General features: G+C 39.2%; 3 protein-coding genes across 3 annotated transcripts in view; 1 reads left to right on the top strand and 2 right to left on the bottom strand.

Moving 5' to 3' along the window:
* Positions 1-738, bottom strand: part of LOC107696506 (putative E3 ubiquitin-protein ligase UBR7) — a 5,511-nt gene extending 4,773 nt beyond the window's left edge. Inside the window, exon 1 of the mRNA XM_016496867.1 lies at positions 523-738. Coding sequence (XP_016352353.1) covers positions 523-606 — 84 coding nt within the window. The 5' untranslated portion in view covers positions 607-738. The remainder of the gene's footprint in view (positions 1-522) is intronic.
* Positions 739-1,091: 353 nt separating this feature from the next.
* Positions 1,092-7,613, top strand: ttc8 (tetratricopeptide repeat domain 8). The gene is made up of 10 exons (XM_016496859.1): positions 1,092-1,211; positions 1,735-1,855; positions 2,035-2,098; positions 5,482-5,632; positions 5,857-5,946; positions 6,115-6,159; positions 6,242-6,327; positions 7,158-7,245; positions 7,324-7,434; positions 7,527-7,613. Exons 1-10 carry the CDS (start codon positions 1,110-1,112, stop codon positions 7,611-7,613), a joined length of 945 nt encoding a protein of 314 aa, XP_016352345.1. The 5' UTR covers positions 1,092-1,109.
* Positions 7,614-18,671: 11,058 nt separating this feature from the next.
* LOC107696504 (legumain-like) overlaps positions 18,672-22,483 on the bottom strand; it is an 8,324-nt gene continuing 4,512 nt past the window's right edge. The window contains exons 2-7 of the mRNA XM_016496864.1: positions 20,455-20,573; positions 20,293-20,382; positions 19,930-20,130; positions 19,465-19,635; positions 19,309-19,376; positions 18,672-19,123 (exon numbers count right to left, since the gene is read on the bottom strand). Of these exons, the coding sequence (XP_016352350.1) occupies positions 19,069-19,123; positions 19,309-19,376; positions 19,465-19,635; positions 19,930-20,130; positions 20,293-20,382; positions 20,455-20,472 (603 nt within the window). The 5' untranslated portion in view covers positions 20,473-20,573 and the 3' untranslated portion in view covers positions 18,672-19,068. The remainder of the gene's footprint in view (positions 19,124-19,308; positions 19,377-19,464; positions 19,636-19,929; positions 20,131-20,292; positions 20,383-20,454; positions 20,574-22,483) is intronic.

Here is a 22,483-nt window from a genome sequence, read left to right as displayed (position 1 = left end):
TATACACACACGCACACACACTATACACACACACACACACACTATACAAACACTATATATACACACACACTATATACACACTATATACACACACACACTATACACACACACACTATATACACACACACACATACAATATATACACACACTATATATACACACACACACTCTCCCTCTCACACACACTATATACACACTATATACACACACACACTATATATACACACACACTATACACACACACACACACTATATACACACACACACACACACTATCACTCACTCACACTCACACACACACTCACACTCACACACACACACACTCTCACACACACACACCCCCACACACACACACACTATATATACACACACACACACACACAATATATACACACTCTCCCTCTCTCACACACACAATACACACACACACACTATACACACATACACACACACACTATACACACACACTATACACACTATACACACTACACACACACACACACACACACACACACACATTACCTTTGGATAAGAGCAGTGATCGGGGTCACTTCCGGCCAGTACAGAGAACGCCTCGTACAACTCATCTACTGCACACTGATCCATCACAGCAAGCAAACACGACACACGCGCTGAGAATTACTAAAGCATCACGTGAACCGATGAAAGAGCGGCTCTCCTAAGCGCGAATCGCCGCAGCACGTCACTTCCGGTTTGCGAGTCGACAAATGATGGTGGGAATCGTGCTGGTGTAACATTGTTTCGTTTGAAAACCACCAGTGCGTTTCAGCAGCAGCATAATTGTGTGGAATTATTAACAGAATTTTAAGTCCAAACCAGCTGAAATTATCAAAACATTAATGTCACTCTTTTATTATAACTATCATTATGCATCGATGTTATTACTGTGGTGTTATTTTATCTCACAACAGATTTTCTTTCAAATGGTTTGTTGTGTTTCTTCAAATGTTGAATTACATTATATTCCTTGGATGCGTGCGCTTTTGTGTTTGTTCCGCACGCGCTGTTTCCCCTCTGCGTTGTCAGGGTAACGTGATGCGTGCTGACGTCAGCGGCCGGGATCGTTTCTTGGTTGATTATCGGTGCAGATGGAGCCGCTGTTTCTGGCCTGGAGCAGCTGCAGGAGACGGAGGTTCCAGAGATGCGCAGATATTTGCTCACAGCTGCTGTCAGAAAGCCCGCTTGACCAGGTCAGTCAGTCAGCGGATAGCTGAGAGAGATCAAAGCTCATAAGCGCATTATAACCCCTTCTGTCTCAGTATTACTCACTCAATCCTGCTGCTGGATTCTGAACTCGAAGCGTTTGCTGACATTTAGCGATCTGATGATGTTTAATAAACGTGTTAGAATAACAACAGGCATGTTTGATTGATTTCGTGCTGTTCACACTCTCATCATTACTGTGTTCGCCAAGGAGCCTGCTACTTGTCATGTTTCTGAGGTAATTGTTTGTAAAACTTTCATTAAGTTCAACTGTTCCTTATATTATATCCCCAATATTTCCTGCATATATTACATACCCATATTATTTGTCCAGTATTCCCTCTGTTAGCTTGCGCTGTGCTCAACCCTGTCCTCTGCTACAATGTAACAGCTCTGGATGATCTGAGGAGTGTGACGTCACACTCAGAGACTCAGTAGCACGTCACCCAGCCTCTTCTGAAGGGCTGTTGTGGTATAATAGCAGAAGCTGATGTGGTCTGATGGGTTTAGGCGGCGTGGAGCTTGAAGACGAGAGCTCTGACGGAGATGGTGTACATCGATGAGGTGGAGGTGGATCAGGAAGGCATCGCTGATATGATGTTGGACGAGAGCTCCATCGCCCAGGTTGCACGTGAGTATATAATTGTCCCAGCAAAGTAATTTACACTTCAGCCCATCAAGTCAAGATTATTTGTATATAGTGCAGCTCAGTTGTTCCAGGTCTTTAGGCCCTAGTGAACAGCTTCACATAACTATGCATATAACATGTATGTTTCTCCATTTCTTCTGCACATGTTTTGGTTTCGTCAGGTCCAGGAACGTCACTGAGGCTTCCAGGAACGAGTCAGGGAGCAGCGCCCACTCCTGCTGTCAGGTTCGTCTGCTTCTTCAGACTGTTTAAGCTACCCTACAGTAACCTTTGGCCCTCTAGCAGCTGAAGGCTGAAGCTGTAAATTACTCGCAGCATTGTTGTAGTAATTACAGTAGAGCCCGACCGATATGGGTTTTTTGGTGACCGATACCGATATTTGGGAGTAAAAAAATACCGATACCGATATATCGGCCGATATTCTTTGTATAGGCTATATTATAGTACAGTATAGTCAAAAGTTTGGACACACTTCCCATTCGTGTGTCCAAACGTTTGACTGGTACTGTATATAGAATACAGTATATAGCCTACATAAACAGAATATATATATACATAAACACATTTTTTGCAATGATAACTCAAATGTGATCAAACACTTATAATGATGTGACAAACATAGGCCTATGTATTGGAGGCAGGGTATTTAACTCACCCCACTCTTCTCGTCTGTCTCGCCTCACTCTTCTTGTCTGTTGTGGGAGTAAAAGACGGGGACATTGTTGTTTATTTACTTAGCATTGAGTCTCTCCAACTAGGTGACAACGTAGCGTTAAATGACCATTCAACAGACTCGAGCCACCACCGCACTGCCGTCTATTGGAGTGCAGAAAGATACTAACTTTTCAATCTGCTACGTTACTGACTGTACTGACAAACTATGCTGACACCGTGTCTGCGCTGCAACAGAACGCGTCAAAGTGACCGTTCAAATCATTTGAACTTTGTGTCAGCACGTCATAAATAGAATGAGGCATCAGTTTACTGCATCCAGTGTAGACAACATCACTGATTATAATGGGTTCTATTCTACACCGGACGCGAGCGAATAGACTTCTATTGTATTTTGTCGCGCTGCGTGATGTGATGTGACCGATGTGATAAGCATGAGTTCTGGGCCGGGGCGCGGCCGGTAAACACCAGCATTGAGTGGCCGTGATCAGCTCTGGTGGGCGTAGCACAGGCTTTAATGCGCCGCAGACGCGTGCCGTTAAGCGCAGATCCAAAACTAAGAATTAGAATCACTGTAATGTGACGATCAAATATAGGTGCGGGTGGGTGGTGGGCGGATAATTTGAAGCAGCGGACTCGGGTGAAGTTTGAGCTCATCCGCGCATCTCTACACTACACTGACCTGGGTCGCCAGTAGCAAACAATGGAGCGCGCTCTGCTGGACAAACGAAGTAATTACACCATTCAGAAGCATTTAATCTGCGTTATATGTTCTGTAAAAAAAAATTCATTCACCGATATATCAGCGACAGGCTCATATCGGCCGATAATATCGGCTAAACGATGTATCGGTCGGGCTCTAAATTACAGTACGTGAGTGCTTTGGCTCTGCTATTACAAGTAGTGATGCACTGAAATTTCAGTAACTAAAGATGTTCAGCCAAAACATCAGTTCTCAGTTTTGGCTGAAATCGTTTTGGAGGGCCGAAATCTTTTACTGAAACCGTGAGGTTTAATTAGCGTTTCTCTGATGGTGTGTTTTGACTGTGTCAGTGTGTATTTCATTCTCATAATGTGGATAAACTACAACTGGTAAACATATGTCAGCTGTGTAGACGCTAGTGATGGATTAACAATATTGATTTGTCATTTTTTAAATTGTATTCATAATTCATAAATCTCTAGATCAGTCTTTTAGTCTGTGCTGTCTTCTGTTGATGTGTGAACATCACGCGCCTACCATCAAATAATCACAATAAGCTCTGTGCTTTGTTAATTTTGATATGAAGCAAAGTTTCGGCTTTCAAGTACTTACAAAATTCAAACAATAAATCACGAGCAAAGCATGGCTTAATTTGAAGTAGGGATGGGCGATATGGACTTAAAAATGTATCACGATATTTCTGGTATTTATTGCGATAACGATATCAATGACAATAATTCAGGGAATCCTGTTTCTTTAGAGAAAAGTATTATCTTTCCTATTTTTACCCAAAATAGGGTGTTGTGAGCATTGAGTACACACCATAGACTGTATAAAGTCCGTGACGTCACACGTAGGTTTCTAAAGAGTGTTTTTGAAGCTCAAAGTTGGCGGAGCAGGCTGTTGCCATCTTGGCAGCACGTCACCGCGCCTCACTCCCGGATAATCGAAAATGGGCAAAAAGGCGGGAGCTGGTTGCTGAAGCCACGCCCACCTAGCTCAACAGCAGTGTCAGCAGCGGCAATCCCCGTCACTCAAGTGGCCACGCCCTTAATTATGCAGAACCTTAAGGCTTAATATAATTTAAACGGATGAGTCATACAAAAATTCAAACATGAATTTGTAAACATGTAAACGTTTTTTTTCTACTGTAAACTTGGGCATTTTAACATGGGGAGTCTATGGGACTGACTCCCTTTTGCAGCCAGCCTCTAGCGGCCAGTTGACGAATTATAGTTTAAGTCACTTCCGTGTTGGTTTCACGAGAGAGAGCGGGAGGTTGCCGCTTGGTACACACGTAATGTAAAGACTGTTTAATTCACCCTGGAAACCGGAGGGCGCTCTTGCACAGAAACTCCACATATGCATAGCAGAAGTAATAATACTGACGACGCTCCAGGAAGGTATCCAGTTATCGCTGAATAAAATACACAACGGAGATAGAGACCTTTTAACTGATGAAACTTGAGGAAAATAAACATACGATTGCACAAAATATATGGTTTATCTGTGTTCTTCAATCTTGGGTATTGGCGAAAGTATATTTATAATGCAATGTTAATCAACATGGCCTTTATCACTGTATATAATACTATCATTCTGTACTATGAAACTACGTCTGGTCACAAAAAGAAGTATTTCAAACACTCGACTATGTTAAGTTAATTTGGAGAAAAAGCATGTCAATAAATGATATCTTTGTTGGACAACAGGTTTGTAAACAGGCTCGTACACATGCAAAACTGTATCGCACACGTGCTACTGTAGTACATTAATTCAGAGCGATTTTTTGTGCACTGTACAGCCCTAACCAAACCAGTTACAGATTGTAAAAGGAGCCTGAGCTCCTCATTTAGCGATATAGGCTGCTCCTCCTCAATTTCACATTCAATTACTTCCACGATGTCGCTCTGCACTGTCGCACACAGAAATATGTCAACAACTAGACTTTATCGGGAAAACATTCTTATTGTGGGGAGAATTTTTACCGGTATATCGCAAACGATAAGATATCGCCCATCCCTAATTTGTAGACAAATGCATCGTTTGCTAGTTTGGGCTTTTTGCTGTTCAATACGAGAGCTGCTGTTTACATATTTGTTGTCAAACGAACTATAATATGATGCTTGATTAAGTCGTGTAGCCCTGTAAAACTTGCCTTTATCCTCACATGTATGTTATCGTTCCTATGAGGCTTGATACCTCTTATATTTAATGGTGTTATGTGTCCTAGACCGATGACTCAGTCGGGGCGTCCCGTCACAGGGTTTGTGAGGCCCAGTACACTGTCTGGTAGACCAGAAACTATGGAGCAGGCCATCAGAACCCCGCGAACAGCTCGTCCAGTCACCAGTGCTTCCGGCAGATTTGTCAGGTTGGGAACGGTAAGGTGCTGTGTTGTTCTTCAGAACTGATTTTATGGATAGCATTGTTTTCCTCACTACACACAGTATATACGTACAGTGATCTGTCATGCCAGCAAAGCACCTTAAACTGAAGCGTCAGCTGTTGCACTGGACTTCCATATACAGTAGTTTCCTGATTCTGTTGTTTGACTTGCAAACATTTGTATGAAGTGTTGTAACTGTGTTTTTCGTTACCGTGTCAGGCCTCCATGCTAACAAATCCGGATGGACCTTTCATTAACCTTTCTAGGTTAAACTTAGCAAAGTATGGCAAGAGACCGAACTTGTCCAAGGTATATTTAACCTAATCGGAAAACTGCATGTAAAACTTACATTGTGAATCAAGTAGTTCCTTTTAATTATGATCTAATGTAATATCTGTGTATTAAACATCATAATATTTAACTAATGCACCTAAGATGTGATTTTATAAACTCTTGTCTCTCCGTCTCATACACAAGACCTTGTTTGAATACATCTTCCATCTTGAAAATGATGTAAAAAATGTAAGTAGGTCTCTCATCATTCTGTGGTAATAGCTGTTTGCTGTGTATCAGACATTACATGTTCCTTTTTGCCCGTTTGCAGGCGTTAGAGCTGGCTGCTCTTGCCACTGAACATGCTCAGTTCAAAGACTGGTGGTGGAAAGTACAACTGGGAAAATGCTATTACAGGTGAGAATCAGTCAATAAAGAAACGCACACCTTTTTGAGGTGCAAGTTAAAGGAGCAGACTAAATGAAGAAAAAATTTAACTGCACACTCCCATAAGCACTGTTTGTTTATTACAAACTTTTCGGCCAAACAAGTAGCCTTTGTCAAAGTTGACTTGTTTGGCCGAAACAGTGTCTGCTGTTAGGTAGAGAAAGACGATTTTAGTGCAAAAAAACTTTGCAAACTTTATAAACTAAGCCTGAGAAACATAATATAAAAATCTAAAACAGCATATCATGAGCTGTGATGGGCTGGTAATATGTAAGCGCTCATGTACAGACGTGCTTTACTGCTGTTAATGCATTAGTGACATTAGTCACACTGTTCCTGTTAGTAGTGTGAAAACCAGCTGTTCTCTATATTGTGATTATTTCATGTACAGAAAGCTCAGTAGACACGACTGTGATGCAACAGGAGTCGATCTAAATATCATGCTGCAATCAACACTTTTCACCATTAGTTCATCTTGGTGGCTGTTATACTAAAAAAGCAGTAAAAGTTTTCAAGAGATTTCCACATGTAATACTCATTTCATTCATCAGGTTTGGAGAAATGCGGCATTGCATCAGTGTCTCAGCAATGGATGCTCTGCAGGAGCATCCATTGCTGAGACAATGATGCAATGCTACATTTCTCCAAATCTGATGAAGAAACAAACTCATCTTAATCTCAGATGACTTGAGGATGAGCACATTTTCAGCTAATGTTTATTTTTGGTGAACCGTTTCTTTAAGAGAGTTTGTTTGTTTGTGTTTTAATGCCAATTTCCAATGAACCAATTGTGTTTGTAGATTGGGTTTGCACCGTGAAGCTGAGAAGCAGTTCAGATCAGCGCTCGCACACCAAGAGTTTGTTGATACTTACCTCTACCTCGCAAAGGTACCATTGACAGGTCAAGCTTTATTGTGTTCGGCTTGCTGTAAGTACTACCCAGTGAGAGCTCTTTGTGCTGCGCAGGTGTATCAGCGGCTTGATCAGCCCATCACTGCTCTGAATGTGTTCAAGCAAGGCTTGGATCACTTCCCCGCCGAGGTCACGCTGCTCACGGGAATCGCACGCATCCATGAGGTATCTGTGTTTTTGTCTTTTTTGTTTGGTATTTGTCTTTTTTATGTTCACATCATTTATTATACTTCGGATTAGGGTTAGGTTAGGGTTAGGAAATGAATAACATGATCTCAGCCACAGAATACTATAGAAAAAGAGAAGTCAGGACAGCTTTAAGTTTTGGTGTTAATGTCATTTAAATTGGCTGACTATCAAAGGAGCAACTCTATTAATGTACTTCATCGTGATGAGGCATATAATCTCACAATGTATTATATTATATTAAATACGCATTATGTAGTAATATTGGTGTGATGCTTCCCCACTGAAATGAGTTTTTTGCAGGGAACAAACCCATAGACAGTAGAGCTATTTATTATAGCTTTGATCATAGAGCAGATGCTATCAAAAACATCCCTAAAAAGGTGAGCAGGCAATAAGTAGACTGGGTAACTGTCATTTGGGAAGTTATTTAGGATATTCCACACGAAGACACTGATTGAGAATGTGTAAAGCTGTGGGAGGGTGGGACTAATGCCGAGTAGTGAACAACATAGGACAAAAAAATGAAACCTATCCTAGATTTTCTGAACTGTGGATTTTAAAGGGTTGTGAAACCCTGTAACACATTTTCTCAGAAGTTAACAGATATATACAGGTTGCACATCACTGAAAACAATGATAGCACTCATTGCGTTTATGATTAAAGAGCAGGTCATATGGGTTTTTGAAAAATATCTCTTTTGCAGTTTATAACGTAGCTATCCTTAAATGAAAACAATCTGCAAAGTTGTTAATCAAAAAAGTGCATGATAAATAAAGATATTGTCTCTCAAAAGAGAGAGTTGGTTCTGAATCGCCTTAACGAGTCGTTATATTTTCGAATCTTTTGCCTGTTACCGGTATACGTCACTGGGTAACACATTTGCATAATCCCCACCAGCCCGCGAGTCTGACCCGCCCAAAAACACTTCCGCTAGTTATGCCGAGTTCACACTGCATGATTTTCAAACTCGTCGGATCGCCGTTGTTTTCACACTGCGTGACTATCTGGGGTAGCATTCAGTTGCTGCTGTGTTCACACTGCACGATGGATCGGCGACAGGAGGCTTCACATTGCATGACTTCACAATAGGAAGAATCGCCGACAGCTCTGTCTGGTGCAGGGTTGCCAGGTTTTCGCTACAAAACCCGCCCAATTACTACTCAAAACTAGCCTGAAAATAGCCCAATTGCTTTCGAGTGGATCCCCCAGTAAAAATCGCATTCGGGGGGTAAAAGAACATTTTTTTTGGCGGGGTTCTCCTGGTACAATTCATAAGCTAAATGTTTGTTACTCAGTCATAGTTTATTGTATTAATATTTTATTTGTTTGTGTAAATTTTATATTTTCTCCAACAGCCCAAGCATACCCATAGTCATATAGAATGCTGCATCAGACAAATTCATAAGGGGAGAAAATGTAAATAATAAATCCGCTGCATAGCAAGAGTTGAGGATGTTGCAGTTTAATTCATTGCATGACTTCCGCCAGTAGTGGCACTCACACAGTGCAAGCAGTGACCCTGTAATACATTCACTAGAAAGACATGCAAATGTGCCTTTAGCATCAGGATCAGGATCAGGATGGGCAACTGGACTCATGAAAGACTTTTGTTTTGGCACAGGCGAAAGCTTTTCTGCAGACTGCTGCTTCACTGTCTCCTCACATGTATGAGCCACATTTTAACTTTGCCACGCTCTCTGATAAGGTATGACTCAACACTGTGTGCTATTCTATCATTGTTTTAATGACAGTATTTTATTATTTTATTTTGAGCTTTCTTTGTGACTTGAAGGTTGGTGATCTTCAGAGTAGTTACATGGCTGCTCAGAAATCAGAGGACGCTTTTCCTGAGCATGTGGACACTCAGCAGATCCTGAAAAACCTCAGACAGCATTTTGCCACTCTATAAGACCACTTAACTGTAATCACATCACTGATCAGGGATAGAAATGACCTGCAAGGATTGTAGCTATGTATAGATTGCAACGTTTAGACCGTTACATACCCCTCCCTGTGGTCTAAAAATTTGACCCATGGTAAATTTTTAAATTCAGGGTATGGTAAGTATCTATCTGAGCCGGATCAGACAACATAGTCACCTTGTAATTAACAGGTCCTAGCTTTTTTACAATTTTTGCTGGGCCCTTCCAGTTTGGAGAAATTTTCGCCATAAAGGCATCGTCTGCTCAAGAGAGAGGATGAGTTTTTACCCAAACTAAATCTCCCTCATCGAAGTTCTGAGCTCTTCTTCTAAAGTCATAGTACCTTCTCTGTTTAGTTTGAGCCTTCTCTACATTCTCCCTTACTGACTCGTACAGATTTTTTTGGCGTTCAAGAGTACTATAGGATGGTTGGTCAGGGTCTGGAGGAATCTGTAAGGCTCTCTGCAGAGGTCCTTTCAGTTGTCGGCCTAAAGCTATCTCTGCAGGAGAATAACCTGTGCTTTCGTGCCATGCAGTATTTAGTGCAAATCTGAACTCCTAAATCCATTGATCCCAGGTACGGTGGTTCCGATCAACATACGTGGCAATCATCGTCTTTAGCTTCCGATTGACTCTTTCAGTGAGGTTAGACTGAGGATGATATGCTGTAGTGAGTTTTTGTGTCACGTGCCATTGCTTACATACTTGGTCAAGGAGGTTGGAGGTGAATTGTGTACCTCTGTCAGACACAATAAAAGTTGGAGTGCCCCACCTCGTGAAAATTTCCTCTATTAAAGTTCGCACAATGGTAGCAGACTTGGCAGCTCTCATGGGAAATACTTCTACCCATTTTGAGAAGTAGTCTACTATCACCAGCAGATATTCATTCTGTCGGGTGCTTCGGGGAAATGGTCCCATGATGTCCATTCCAAGCATATAACCAGGCTCGACTATGGGTACACTTTGTAGACCGCCTGCAGGTTTTAAGTTAGTCGGCTTGTGTTGCTTGCAATTGCAAGAATTGTTGCTTGCAATTCTTGCAGTGTTGCCATACATCTGTGCGAATTAAGGGCCAATAAGCAAACTCCAAAAGTCTAATCAGTGTTTTAAATTTACCTAAGTGACCACTCGGGATTGTCATGTGCATAGGTTAAAATTGCTTCCTTCAACTTTGCAGGAATGACAATTTGAAGTCTCTGGCCTGCTTTGGAGTCTGGTACACTCCTAAATAAAACCTCGTTTTTGAAAACATAGTGTGTTCTCTTAATGTCTGTGGTTTTCCGGTTCTCTACTTTAACCATCAATTCTTGGCACTCTGGGTCTAGTTTCTGTTCTGCTGCGATTTGTGGCAGATCATATCAGATCTTGTGTGTGCAACAAAACAGCTGGTGACTCAACTGCATACCTTCTGGACAATACGTCAGGCACTACATTACATTGTTCTCTTCTGTACCGTACGGCAAAATGATATACCTGCAGCCTTATAGTCCATCTTTCCAGTCTGGATGAAGGTTTGGGATGCTGGAATAGCCAGACTAGGGATGCATGATCTGTGATCACTTCAAATGCTCTGCCCTCTAGGTAATGGTGCCACTTCTCTACAGCCCATACCACTGCGAGACACACTTTTTCCGATGCTGAATAAGATTTCTCAGCACCTCTGAGCAAACGAGATGCGTAGGCAATTACTCTCTCCTGGCCAGCCCGTCCTAGATTTGTGGTACATACTGAAGGCCAATCATACAAGAGAGCTTTCAATTGACTTTTTACCTGGCCTGCAGCATGACAGTTTTCCACGACTCGGTCGATTAGCTTCGACTTCTCCTCATCGTGCATCAACTCGACTTCTCCTTGTGCAGCATAAAATCGTACAGCAGGGTGCTCGTGCATTTTATTAAAACACATGGGGTGACTATGGTTAGTATCAGGCAGAGATATACGTGAAACATTAAAATCGATGGTGATTTTGGCTTCTTTAAGGAAATTCAATCCCATGATGATAGGAACTGCCAAATCCTCATCCTTCATCACATAGAATGTGACCTCATACTTCGCTCCGTACATCTCACATTCCCAGAGTAACTTACCCTGAGCTTTTTGACTCTGGCCATTAGCAAGCATGAACGTCTGAGCGCTTCTGGTCAAATGCTCATCCTTCCTCTTTAGTCTCTGCCATACTTTCTGCTGCATCAAAGAAAAAGTGCTTCCCGTATCAATCACAGCATTGAAGAATGAGTGATTTAAAACAATGGGTGCCTGCAGTACATTGTTACACTGAGAGTTGGAAGTGGGATCAAAAAGCATCAGGCGATTAGGCTGACTTTTCCCACCAGAAGAATTATTCTTCTGTTCCTCACCTTTCTCTTGACTCCATCTTCTCTTACTCTCAGTCCAGTCCTTCTCTATTTGAGTGCCGAGACGAACCAGCTCATCAATAGTTTTCACCGTTCCCCTCAACAGTGAAGCCAACCGCGGATTGCAGTTTCTTAACGTTGCCTGCACTAATTCAGCTTCAGACAACAACGGGTTAATCTTTAGTGACATCGCTCTATAGTTAAAAGCAAAGTCTCGCACACATTCATTGACCCCCTGTCGATAACTTGCTAACTTCTGTGCAGCAACTTCCTTGTGGTCTTCATTCAAAAACGAGAATAGGAATTTATCTTTGAATGAATCCCAATCTCTAATATACTGTTTCTCTGCTCTCCACCAGCTCTTAGCGGTTCCTTTAAGGCTCACGGATAACGCCACCAACAACTCTTCGTGGAGCAGAGGTCTCAATTCCTTATACTCTTCAAAGCGATCGATAAATTCAATGGGATCTTCTGAATTCAAATTACTAAAGGTGGGTAACTATTTTAACAGAAGGCAGATGAGATGCTGAAGAAAGATATGTGACTTGCCTCGTAGTGTCTTGTGGAATTGAAGTGATCCTAGAGGGTGTTTGAGATATTTTGTGAGAAGTATTCGTGCTGGAATGAACAGGAGTTGACATGACTGGTTGGATAGCCTTGAACTGTTGCTCCAGCTGTTTATCACGCCGTTTCAAACAATCCACAATGCTCTTACTTAGTTCATCCACTTTGGCATAGCATTGTTGGTGAACCCGATCTAATTCTCTCTGAAGACGATAATTCATTCGGTCTTCATATACTCTTAATTTTGTGCTCACTGTCTCTGAGGTAACGAAGTCGCTGATTCTGTGCTCAAGATCAACAAGGTGCTCTTCAATACTACACATTCGCTGGCTCACTGTCGGTAACTCATCTTCTTGAAATTCAAGCGGCGGAGGAGGTAAGGGGAAGTCATCAGGCTTGTCAACTTGCTCAACTCTCTGATCTGGGGACCCATCTCTACCTTCTCTTTCTTCTTCTGAATCTAAGTACAACTCACTAAATGTATGTATCAGATTTGTTACAGGATCTCTGCGATGAACGAATGCTTCATCAGAATAATCAGTGATGTGCTCTCTTTCTTCCATAGCAGATGATTGTTAGGGATATTTGTTTGTGAAGGGTTTTCAGTACCGTCGAAATTTAATTTTAAATATAAGGGACTCTGCAAAAACTCAAGCCAAGTCCCTGTTCGGGTGCTACTCTGCAACACCTCCCTTTTTTTAAGATGTTACTCTGAGGGGGTTCAACAGAAATTCGACCGGTACTGAAAGATAAAACCACTTCTCCAAACAAATATTATTTTTTTTTCTATTTTATTTCCCCAAGTGCACATATATATAATTGCCACAAAATAAACAATACAAAGAAAACAAGCAGTCTTTGCCTCTGTGTGAATCAGTCAATGAAATAAATGAAACTTAACGTGAAAAGTAAGGACTTTCGCTGAGCTGAATTGATGATGACGATGATGCTGATGAGTTATTTGAGAGCGATGCAATGATATAATCCAAATTAGTGAGAGGTGAAAATAGTCAGTGGCGTTTGGTGTCTCGCTGGCCTTAACTCCGCGTTGATTAAGGCCACGCAATACCCAGATCCACCCCTCTCGCTTCCTGGAGACGTGCAGTGAATCCACACGGTGCTCTTATAACAAACACAGTAAAACAACAAGAGTAGTATGGTCCAATAATGATATATAAGATGAAAAGTCCTTTGTTTGAGCGTAAATTCTACTAGTTCTCAAACCAGGACTTAAAATGAGTAGTCGGGTAGCGTTAGTTCAACCATGCGGTTTCCCTCTACCATCCTTTCTACAAAAGAAAGCGAACAACTACCATCAGTCACTATCCACTAGAAATACATAACACATCCAGTCATTAATACAATAAGTCAATACTCACACTTGAGCATAAACTATTAGCTCTCAAACCAGGACTTTTAGAATGAACAGGAAGGTAGCGTCAGTTCAACCATAAGGTTTCCCTCTACCAAACGACTGACTTACTCGTGGGTGCCCAGGCTTATATCCGCCAACCACTATGCACTAGTGCCCTCAAGCTGATCCTAGTGGTATTACACTTGAACCAGATACCTCTTTTTAGGCACTAGCCAGTGGAAATTACAATAATATAAACCAGGTAACGTTTAGACCATTACAAGATATAGACATATTCTGCCTGACATTGCCTGAATACAATACCCTAACCCTGATGAGGCAATATCACGTAACACAGCTCCAGTCTGCTCCCACACACCTGCTCAGAAGCTTGATTAACTAGTTCAGGTGTATTTACTTACAGTTGGAGCTAAACTCTGCAGGAAGTTCTAATCCTGGTCCAACACACCCATCTGTAATCATCAAGTGCTCCTGAAGATCTTGGCTGGCTCAGTAGTTTGATCAGGGGCCTGTTCTTCTTACGCTGGATTTTATTGCTGGTGATTTGACATGATCCAGGATTGTTAAGTTCTTTGAAGCTCATCCTAGAGTTGCTGTGATAGCAACAGAACTCAGTTCAAACCTGCTCTGGATCAGGCTTATTTCACATAAACAGGATTCGATTGCATCTGAAAGTCTGTTCCAGCCACTGCTACTTATAATAATTTAAATATTATTTTGAAAATAATTAAAATGTTGCATAATCTATAACAATAGACACCACCTCATTTAGAGATTTATTCGTGAAGGAATAATTATCCCATAATTTTATCGCAGTCATATACACATTAAGTACAATTTGTCATGCATGAATTGGAGCTTTTATGCGGGTGGCTTTGATGAATCACAGGAGATGCACTTCTCAAATCTCAAAATGCTGTTATGATGCACAATTAATTTAAACGGGTAGGCCTATGTCTTAATGGATCTTGTGGATTAAGAAACTTTAATTAATGCTGTCATGTTTAAAAAATCCACTTTAAAATTAAATGAATTGCTAATACAATACTCTTGATGTAAAGAAATGTACAAAGCCTGTACAAATACTAGAAATTGTGAGAAATAATTGTGACTACGGGAGGGGACATGTTCGGTTCACTTAGTTTTGTTGTGGCCATTTACTCATTAGTGAACATTTATTCACTGTGCCCGTTATTTCACTTATATTGCTTATAGGCCTGCACAAGAATCATGTTGTTTACAGCCAAATAATATTACAGGACCCATGGCTGATCGTTCAGTGAAGTCGTGGTGTAACTTGGGTGGGAAAGATTTGGTTACAAAAAGCTTTAAAGAGCAAACATTGCTGACCTTTATTTAATTATGTGTTTTAATCAGTTTTTTTTAAATGATTTCAAAAATACAATTCAGTATGTTAAGACATTTAGCAAACAATGTTTATCCACACGAGGATGGAATATCATAAAATAAATAAACAAAGATGAAATGAAAAGTAGAGGGCAACACAAACATTAAATTAATTTCTCTGCGCCGATGCCACGCGCGAGCACGAGGAGGACAGTCGAATTCTGGCAAGGAGTTGAAAATCATAAAGAGTGAAGACATCTAAACAAACACTCAGGAGGAAGACGGAGGACAAGAGGAGGATGAATGGCCAACAAAACAGGTAATAACAGATAAAAATAGTATGGAGGTTTGAAAATAATTAAAATGTTGCATAATCTATAACAATAGACACCACCTCATTTAGAGATTTATTCGTGACGGAATAATTATCCCATAATTTTATCGCAGTCATATACACATTAAGTACAGTTTGTCATGCATGAATTTGAGCTTTTATGCGGGTGGCTTTGATGAATCACAGGAGATGCACTTCTCAAATCTCAAAATGCTGTTATGATGCACAATTAATTTAAACGGGTAGGCCTATGTCTTAATGGATCTTATGGCTTAAGAAACTTTAATTAATGCTGTCATGTTTAAAAAATCCGCTTTAAAATTAAATGAATTGCTAATACAATACTCTTGATGTAAAAAAAAATGCAAAGCTTTACAAATACTAGAAATTGTGAGAAATAATTGGGAATCTACGGAAGGGGACATGTTCGGTTCACTTAGTTTTGTTGTGGCCACGAGATATTAATTTGTGGGAACGTGATAAAATGTTGTGGCCTAGAGATCCTGTGTTGAGGGAACAACATCCATTTCTCGTGGCCACGAGTTTAATGTGTGAACAAACCTGCGTGACCATAGCATTTATTATTATTAATGTTGTAAAAAAGTAGTGCAATGTGATACATTTGTCTTACATGATTTTAAATAGAAAGTTAGATTTTTTTTAAGAATGTTAATGATCAATTTAATGGAGGCTTCTGAAATGTATTTTAATGTACATATATAGCAAACATTTCACAAGCGGTACATTGTCAGAAATAAAATGTTATTTTAAGTTAATTATTGAATTATTGGCTGACAATTGCCAAAGACTCATTAGTGAACATTTATTCACTGTGCTCTTTATTTCACTTATATTGCATATAGGCCTGCACAAGAATCATGTTGTTTACAGCCAAATAATATTACAGGACCCATGGCTGATCGTTCAGTGAAGTCGTGGTGTAACTTGGGTGGGAAAGATTTGGTTACAAAAAGCTTTAAAGAGCAAACATTGCTGACCTTTATTTAATTATGTGTTTTAATCAGTTTTTTTTAAATGATTTCAAAAATACAATTCAGTATGTTAAGACATTTAGCAAACAATGTTTATCCACACGAGGATGGAATATCATAAAATAAATAAACTAAGATGAAATGAAAAGTAGAGGGCAACACAAACATTAAATTAATTTCTCTGCGCTGATGCCACGCGCGTGCACGCGGAGGACAGTCGAATTCTGGCAAGGAGTTGAAATTCGCCACAACACTGGTTAGCTTCATAAATACTGTAATAGTAATAGTAGTAATAATAATAATAATGTTTTACCATAATGTCATTTGCATTCCATCTGAACTTGGTTCTCCTTGGAGTTCTTTCTGTGCTCTCCTCCAAGTAGCCTACCTTTTGTAAGGTCCTGAAGGTTTTGCCATTATTTATGCTGCAAGCACCTGCTATCAACAAAACATTGATGGAATCTCAGAATAAATAAATCAAATACAATAAACAATTGGAGCAGTGACCGTCTGTCATGTGATATGTTCGCGCACCTCTGAATCCACGGTTGTTATCATTTAGGAACCAGACAAGAAAAATAAATAAATAAAAGAAACACCGTAATTATTAGTGACAACAATTTAACAATGGCATTTGCCATACATTATTTCTAAGACAAAACCGTGGAAGTAGGTGAAACTGTAGGATGAGTACTGTTCAGAAATGATTACACAGTGTCCCAGGCTTGGTGCTGAAGCTGTAATAAGTGTAAAGTGGGACTAAGGCAGAAAAACAAAGGTGCTCCAGCCCTTTTTCTCGCAAAGGTTTAAATTTTCGGTGGTAAGTAACTTTAACATTTTTAATAAGGTTTGCATCACTAATCTTGACGGACTAAGCATATTTAACATAACATTTAAAAAAAAAAATTATATATATATATATATATATATACACACACACATATATACATACAACTAATAGGCTGCTTTTAGGAAAAGCTGAGGGACCTAGTTTTTCACAATGTACTGTACACAAAACTTTTTTTTTTTTCTACAGACAATTATAGTGACCTCTGCCAGAAGAGGGATGAATTCATAAAGAGTGAAGACATCTAAACAAACACTCAGGAGGAAGACGGAGGAGAAGAGGAGGATGAATTTAGTTTTGCATCACTAATCTTGACGGACTATAATGTGGAGATTCTATGCCACCTCTGTATGTGAATCTAGGAGAAATAAAAATGTACATTTCAATAATGAAGCATAGTTCTCCTTTGATTGTAACACAAACATGCATTTCTGTAAAGCTGCTTTGTAACGATATGTCTTGTGAAAAGCATTGTGAAAATAAATGTGAATTGAATTGAATCCCTGGTATTGAAAACTTTATATTGTCATTTTGGCAGCAAAAGAGCAAAAAGATGACCTGTACCCCAAAAGAGGACCAGGTGATTGAAAGCCTGAAGAAGGAGCTGATGGCAAAGCAAACATCTTTACAGGTAAATTATCTTAATATTTGCAAATTTCAGGGAAAACCTTATTAGAGTTAAATGAAGTCATTTTGAGTTGAAGTCATAACTTTTATGTCACTTTTGCTGCAAAAGAGGATGCAGACTATTTCATCTTGGTTTTTTTGGCTCATTGTGTTCTGGTGTAGTCAACTATCGAAAACGAGTCATCATCAGACGAGGGCCAGGAACTGGAGTAAGGTACAGCTGCAAACGAAGGAACTTAATAGAGAGAACAAGAGGCTAAAAGAAGTCAATGGTAAAGAGATACTTGACGCCATGAGAGGTAATTGTGAACTTTAATATGAACTGCTTTAGCAAAGTGACTGCTGCAACTAACAGTTTCCTTACCAGACTCAAACTCAAATTAAACCATTTTAATATTATACTAAGCACAAACAAGTGTGTTGCATGGCAATGATTGAATCAGTCTCTGAGGATTTATTTAGAATAATGTTTAAAAGCTTTCTTTTTTTTTCATTTCAGCAGTGCACTTGCATATAGAGCTTGCCCAAAAGCTCTTCTGATTTGCTATTATTTGTGATTGATTTTTGGCTTTTGTGTCAACATGCAGTTTTATAATCACTTATATCTCCATTCTCTTAACAGAGCTTCCAGCAGTAATGACAGATCTCACAGACCTCACCTCCTGATTTCTTGCATGACTCTACCTTAAACATTGTGTTTACAGTTTTTAGAACTGGGATGTAAATTTGACTGTCATAGTTATTTTATGTTTATGTGGAATCCAATACAATAGATTTGTTCAAAATAATGGATTTATAAACAAACTTATAGGTCAAGGTCAGTTTATTTGGAATTCAAATAGTACACTTACAAGTATACTACTAGTACATAGATGTTAGTATACTTACTACTTGAAGTATACTTAAAATATACTTCAACATTACTTAAGTATACTTCATAAAATGAAGTGCAAGTATACTTTTTCGTAAGGGTAGGTGGCGCAGAGCCCCCTCCAAAATATTCATCCATTTGAAATCATAGAACTGTGTATAAACTAAATCAAACCTACATTGTTTACTTGTAAATGTGTTCAGTATATTATTTAATAAATATTTTCTTGGCTTCATGGCTATTTTAGGTCAAAAAGTCAGATGAATATACACAGAAATTTAGCGCTTGGCTTGTAGTAAAGCCATGTTTTTGGCAGACTGACTTCATTTGTGCATATTTACTCCACATGCTATTTGATTTTTCATAAGCATGTTGTTTATAGGAACACACTGAGGCTTTCACTGGAGACTGCTGTTATGACCTCTATGATTCCACAACAAAGAAAAACATACTTGGTAATTAAGAAAACATTTAAGATCAATATCTTCTATATCAATACCAAAAAGTTTACAACAATTAAGAAATGATTGTAGAAACTGTCAAATTACTAACTGTTCAAATATATTTTACATATTTTCTTAGTTTTTTCTAGAATCTTGTACTTGTAGAGACACACCTCTCCGCTCCAAACCCATATGTACAGAGACGAGCAAATACATGCATGTAGGACAAGGTGATCAGAAACTGTGTGAGAGACAAACAAGAAAAAGACAAACAGACAATATGAATATGTGCATATAGCCAATGAGAGGGTCATCTTTATGTTGTTCACCTCGTCCTCGTGCCAGTTAAAACAGGTTGTCCTGAAATGCTCAGCATCATTTTTAAAAGCAAATAAATCTTTCGCAGACCTATAATATCCAACCAGTTCATCCTCAACTACAACTCCACGAAAGCAACGCTGGTTGATAGCGTCAAATGTTCCTTCAATTTGAGCTCTAGTCTGTAAGATAACAATCCATGTATTTTAATCAGAAAGCACATCAAAATAATTAATCTTGTTAAGAAAACATTAGAATAACATTAAGGATCTTCAAGCAACACAATGTGAATTTCAATAACTGAATACACGAATAACTGAAAACGTTCAGTTAATTTGTAGTTTGACATAATATTGGTGGATACAGAAACACAAAGCTTTAAAGCTCACGTTTTTCATGGTTATGAGATTATAGAAGACCTTTTTTAGGTAGTAAAACGTAGCTAAAGTATTGAGCTTGAGATATTAGTTACAAACCTGATGAAGAGCTTCATATTTTCTGATCAGAACTTGTCTCTTGCCTGCATCAGTTTCTGTTTCAGTTTGGTGCTTCGAGATTTTGAAAGTGACTTCGTGGTTAGTTTTATCCGTTAACACCAACATCTGAGCTGTAGTCGTCTGTTGAACTGTCCGAGGGGTGTTTTTCAAAAACTCACTGATTGGATTTTTAACAATTGTCTAAATTAAAGTCAGATTAAAAACACCAAAAACAGATCCCAATACTGATGAATTCCAAATCTGAACGCATTCCTGTTCAATCTTGTATTAGTGACAATTACAAGAAAAGAGAATTGAATACATTTATTAATACACTGTATATAAAAAAAGTGTTGTTATTACCATGTCCCCAAAACGACCGGAGCAAGATAGCTTCATCTTTTTCTGAAGATAATCAAACTGATCCTGGAATGTAGCTTTATCAAGGTTAACCTGAAAAATAAGTATGTATTATTTCTGATTTAATATAATTCCATAGCTGACTCAAATCATGCAAAGACAAACCTTTTCATTGTAGTGCATCCAAACAGCTGAGAATTCATCAGAGAGAAAGGTCTTCCTCACTTTGTCATAATAACAGGCATAACCTTTCTCTTCTGCTTTAGTTGAAGTCACAGCGTACACTAGAAGCAGTTACATAGTTATTCACTAATTGTGCTCAGCACAAACCTTTTACAGTTACAACTGTAGATCACCCGCTACTTGGCTACATGGATGAACAATAAGCCCTGTTGTAAATATATTAACTCTCCTGTTGTGTAAATTGCAATGTAAATATCTAAGCACATATCATACCCTTACCCTAAACTTACCCTTAAATCAATGCAAATATATTTTTGGTAGCACAATCTGATAGGTAGCATGTTTCGTCGGTACACCGGCACAACCCTAAATTGAAGGTTGTGATGACGATTCGTTTCTTTACCATAATGTACTCTCTTGAAAATTCTTTGTCAAATGTGTGTTGAATGTAAACTCCTATTAGGAATTTAACAATTCAATGTGAATTTATCTGAGCATATTCTTAAATGAGGAAATCTATTCAGTGATTGGTCCATGCATATTTCATCATCCAAAATCCCGTTTGTGGCACAGCAAAGTGTCAGTGAATCAACTCTAAAGGTCTTTGCACACCGAGTCCAAAATTTTCGCATTCGTTTTTCCGTTTTTTTCGTATTCACCATCCTTTCCTATCAAAATGCATGCTACGGATGCGAAAACGCAGAAAATCGAACCTGATCCGAATTTTTTTAATGACGGACGAAAGTTTCGGAGGCAGTGTGTAAACATGATTGACAACGTGAGGTCGTATTTATTTTTCAACGTGCGAAAATTTCGGACTCAGTGTGCAAAGACCTTAAGACTGACACTTAAGATTTAGTCCTACACTTTGCTTAAACTATGACTGAGATGCTTGATAACTAACTTTTAAGCGCAGCTTTGAGCCAAGAATTTTTTTACACTTAAGTCAATTCTTAGCAGCATTCTTGAGAGTAATTCTCAGAGGCTTGATAAATACGGGCCCTGGGCCCATATTTATCAAGCTTCTCAAAGTGCAATTTTAGTCTTAAGTGCTGAGAATTCATGAAATTTACTCCTATTTTCAAACTTAAGTATAAAAGCAAGTTATCAAATTTCTTAAAGCTAAGACTCACTCTTACTCTCGCAGTTATTTAAGACAGCTGGAGAGGTCTCTCAAGTGGTTAGGAGTGGCCAGTAGGGGCTTGTGATGGCGCTGAGGAGACAGAGACGTGAGCGAATCTTTCAGGAGAGGAATAATGTTCTAGAAATGTTTGACGACGAGCAGTTAATAAAAGTTAAATTTCCTCAGTTATTCAAACAGAAACGACTTCAGACTAGCGCGAGTATTATATGCTCTTTAAAAACACTCCCGTTATAATCAGTTTAGCTACCTACACTGTTTCATGAATAAATCTCTTACCCCTTATTTACACTGCACACGTCTGCGGCGCGTTACGGCTCCGACACGGCCACCGGAGATGATCACGGCTACTCATCAGTTTCTGAAGCGGCTCTCCGTGCTGCATCACTAAAGATAGGTGCCTGAATTTTTGACGAATAATAATAATAATCGTCTTGCTGTCGGGCAATGAAATCATCTCTGACTTTCGTCGATACACTGACTATATATCGTCTACCGGCACGACCCTAAATTGAAGGTTGTGATGACAATTCGTTTCCTTACCATAATGTACTCTCTTGAAAATTCTTTATTGTCATATGTGTGTTGAATGTAAACTCCTATTAGGAATTTAACAATTCAATGTGAATTTATCTGAGCATATTCTTAAATGAGGAAATCTATTCAGTGATTGGTCCATGCATATTTCGTCATCCAAAATCCTGTTTGTGGCACAGTGTTGTGAATCAGCTCTAAGACTGATGCTTACGATTTAGTCCTACACTTTGCTTAAACTATGACGGAGATGCTTGATAACTAACTTTTAAGCGCAGCTTTGAGCCAAGATTTTTTTTTTACACTTAAGTCAATTCTTAGCAGCATTCTTGAGAG

This window comes from Sinocyclocheilus anshuiensis, unplaced genomic scaffold (genome assembly GCF_001515605.1).
Source record: "Sinocyclocheilus anshuiensis isolate Anshui unplaced genomic scaffold, SAMN03320099.WGS_v1.1 scaffold1107, whole genome shotgun sequence".
Classification (NCBI taxonomy): Eukaryota; Metazoa; Chordata; class Actinopteri; order Cypriniformes; family Cyprinidae; genus Sinocyclocheilus; species Sinocyclocheilus anshuiensis.
The sequence above is the reverse complement of the archived record's forward strand: the minus strand, read 5'-3'. Positions and strand labels throughout refer to the sequence as shown.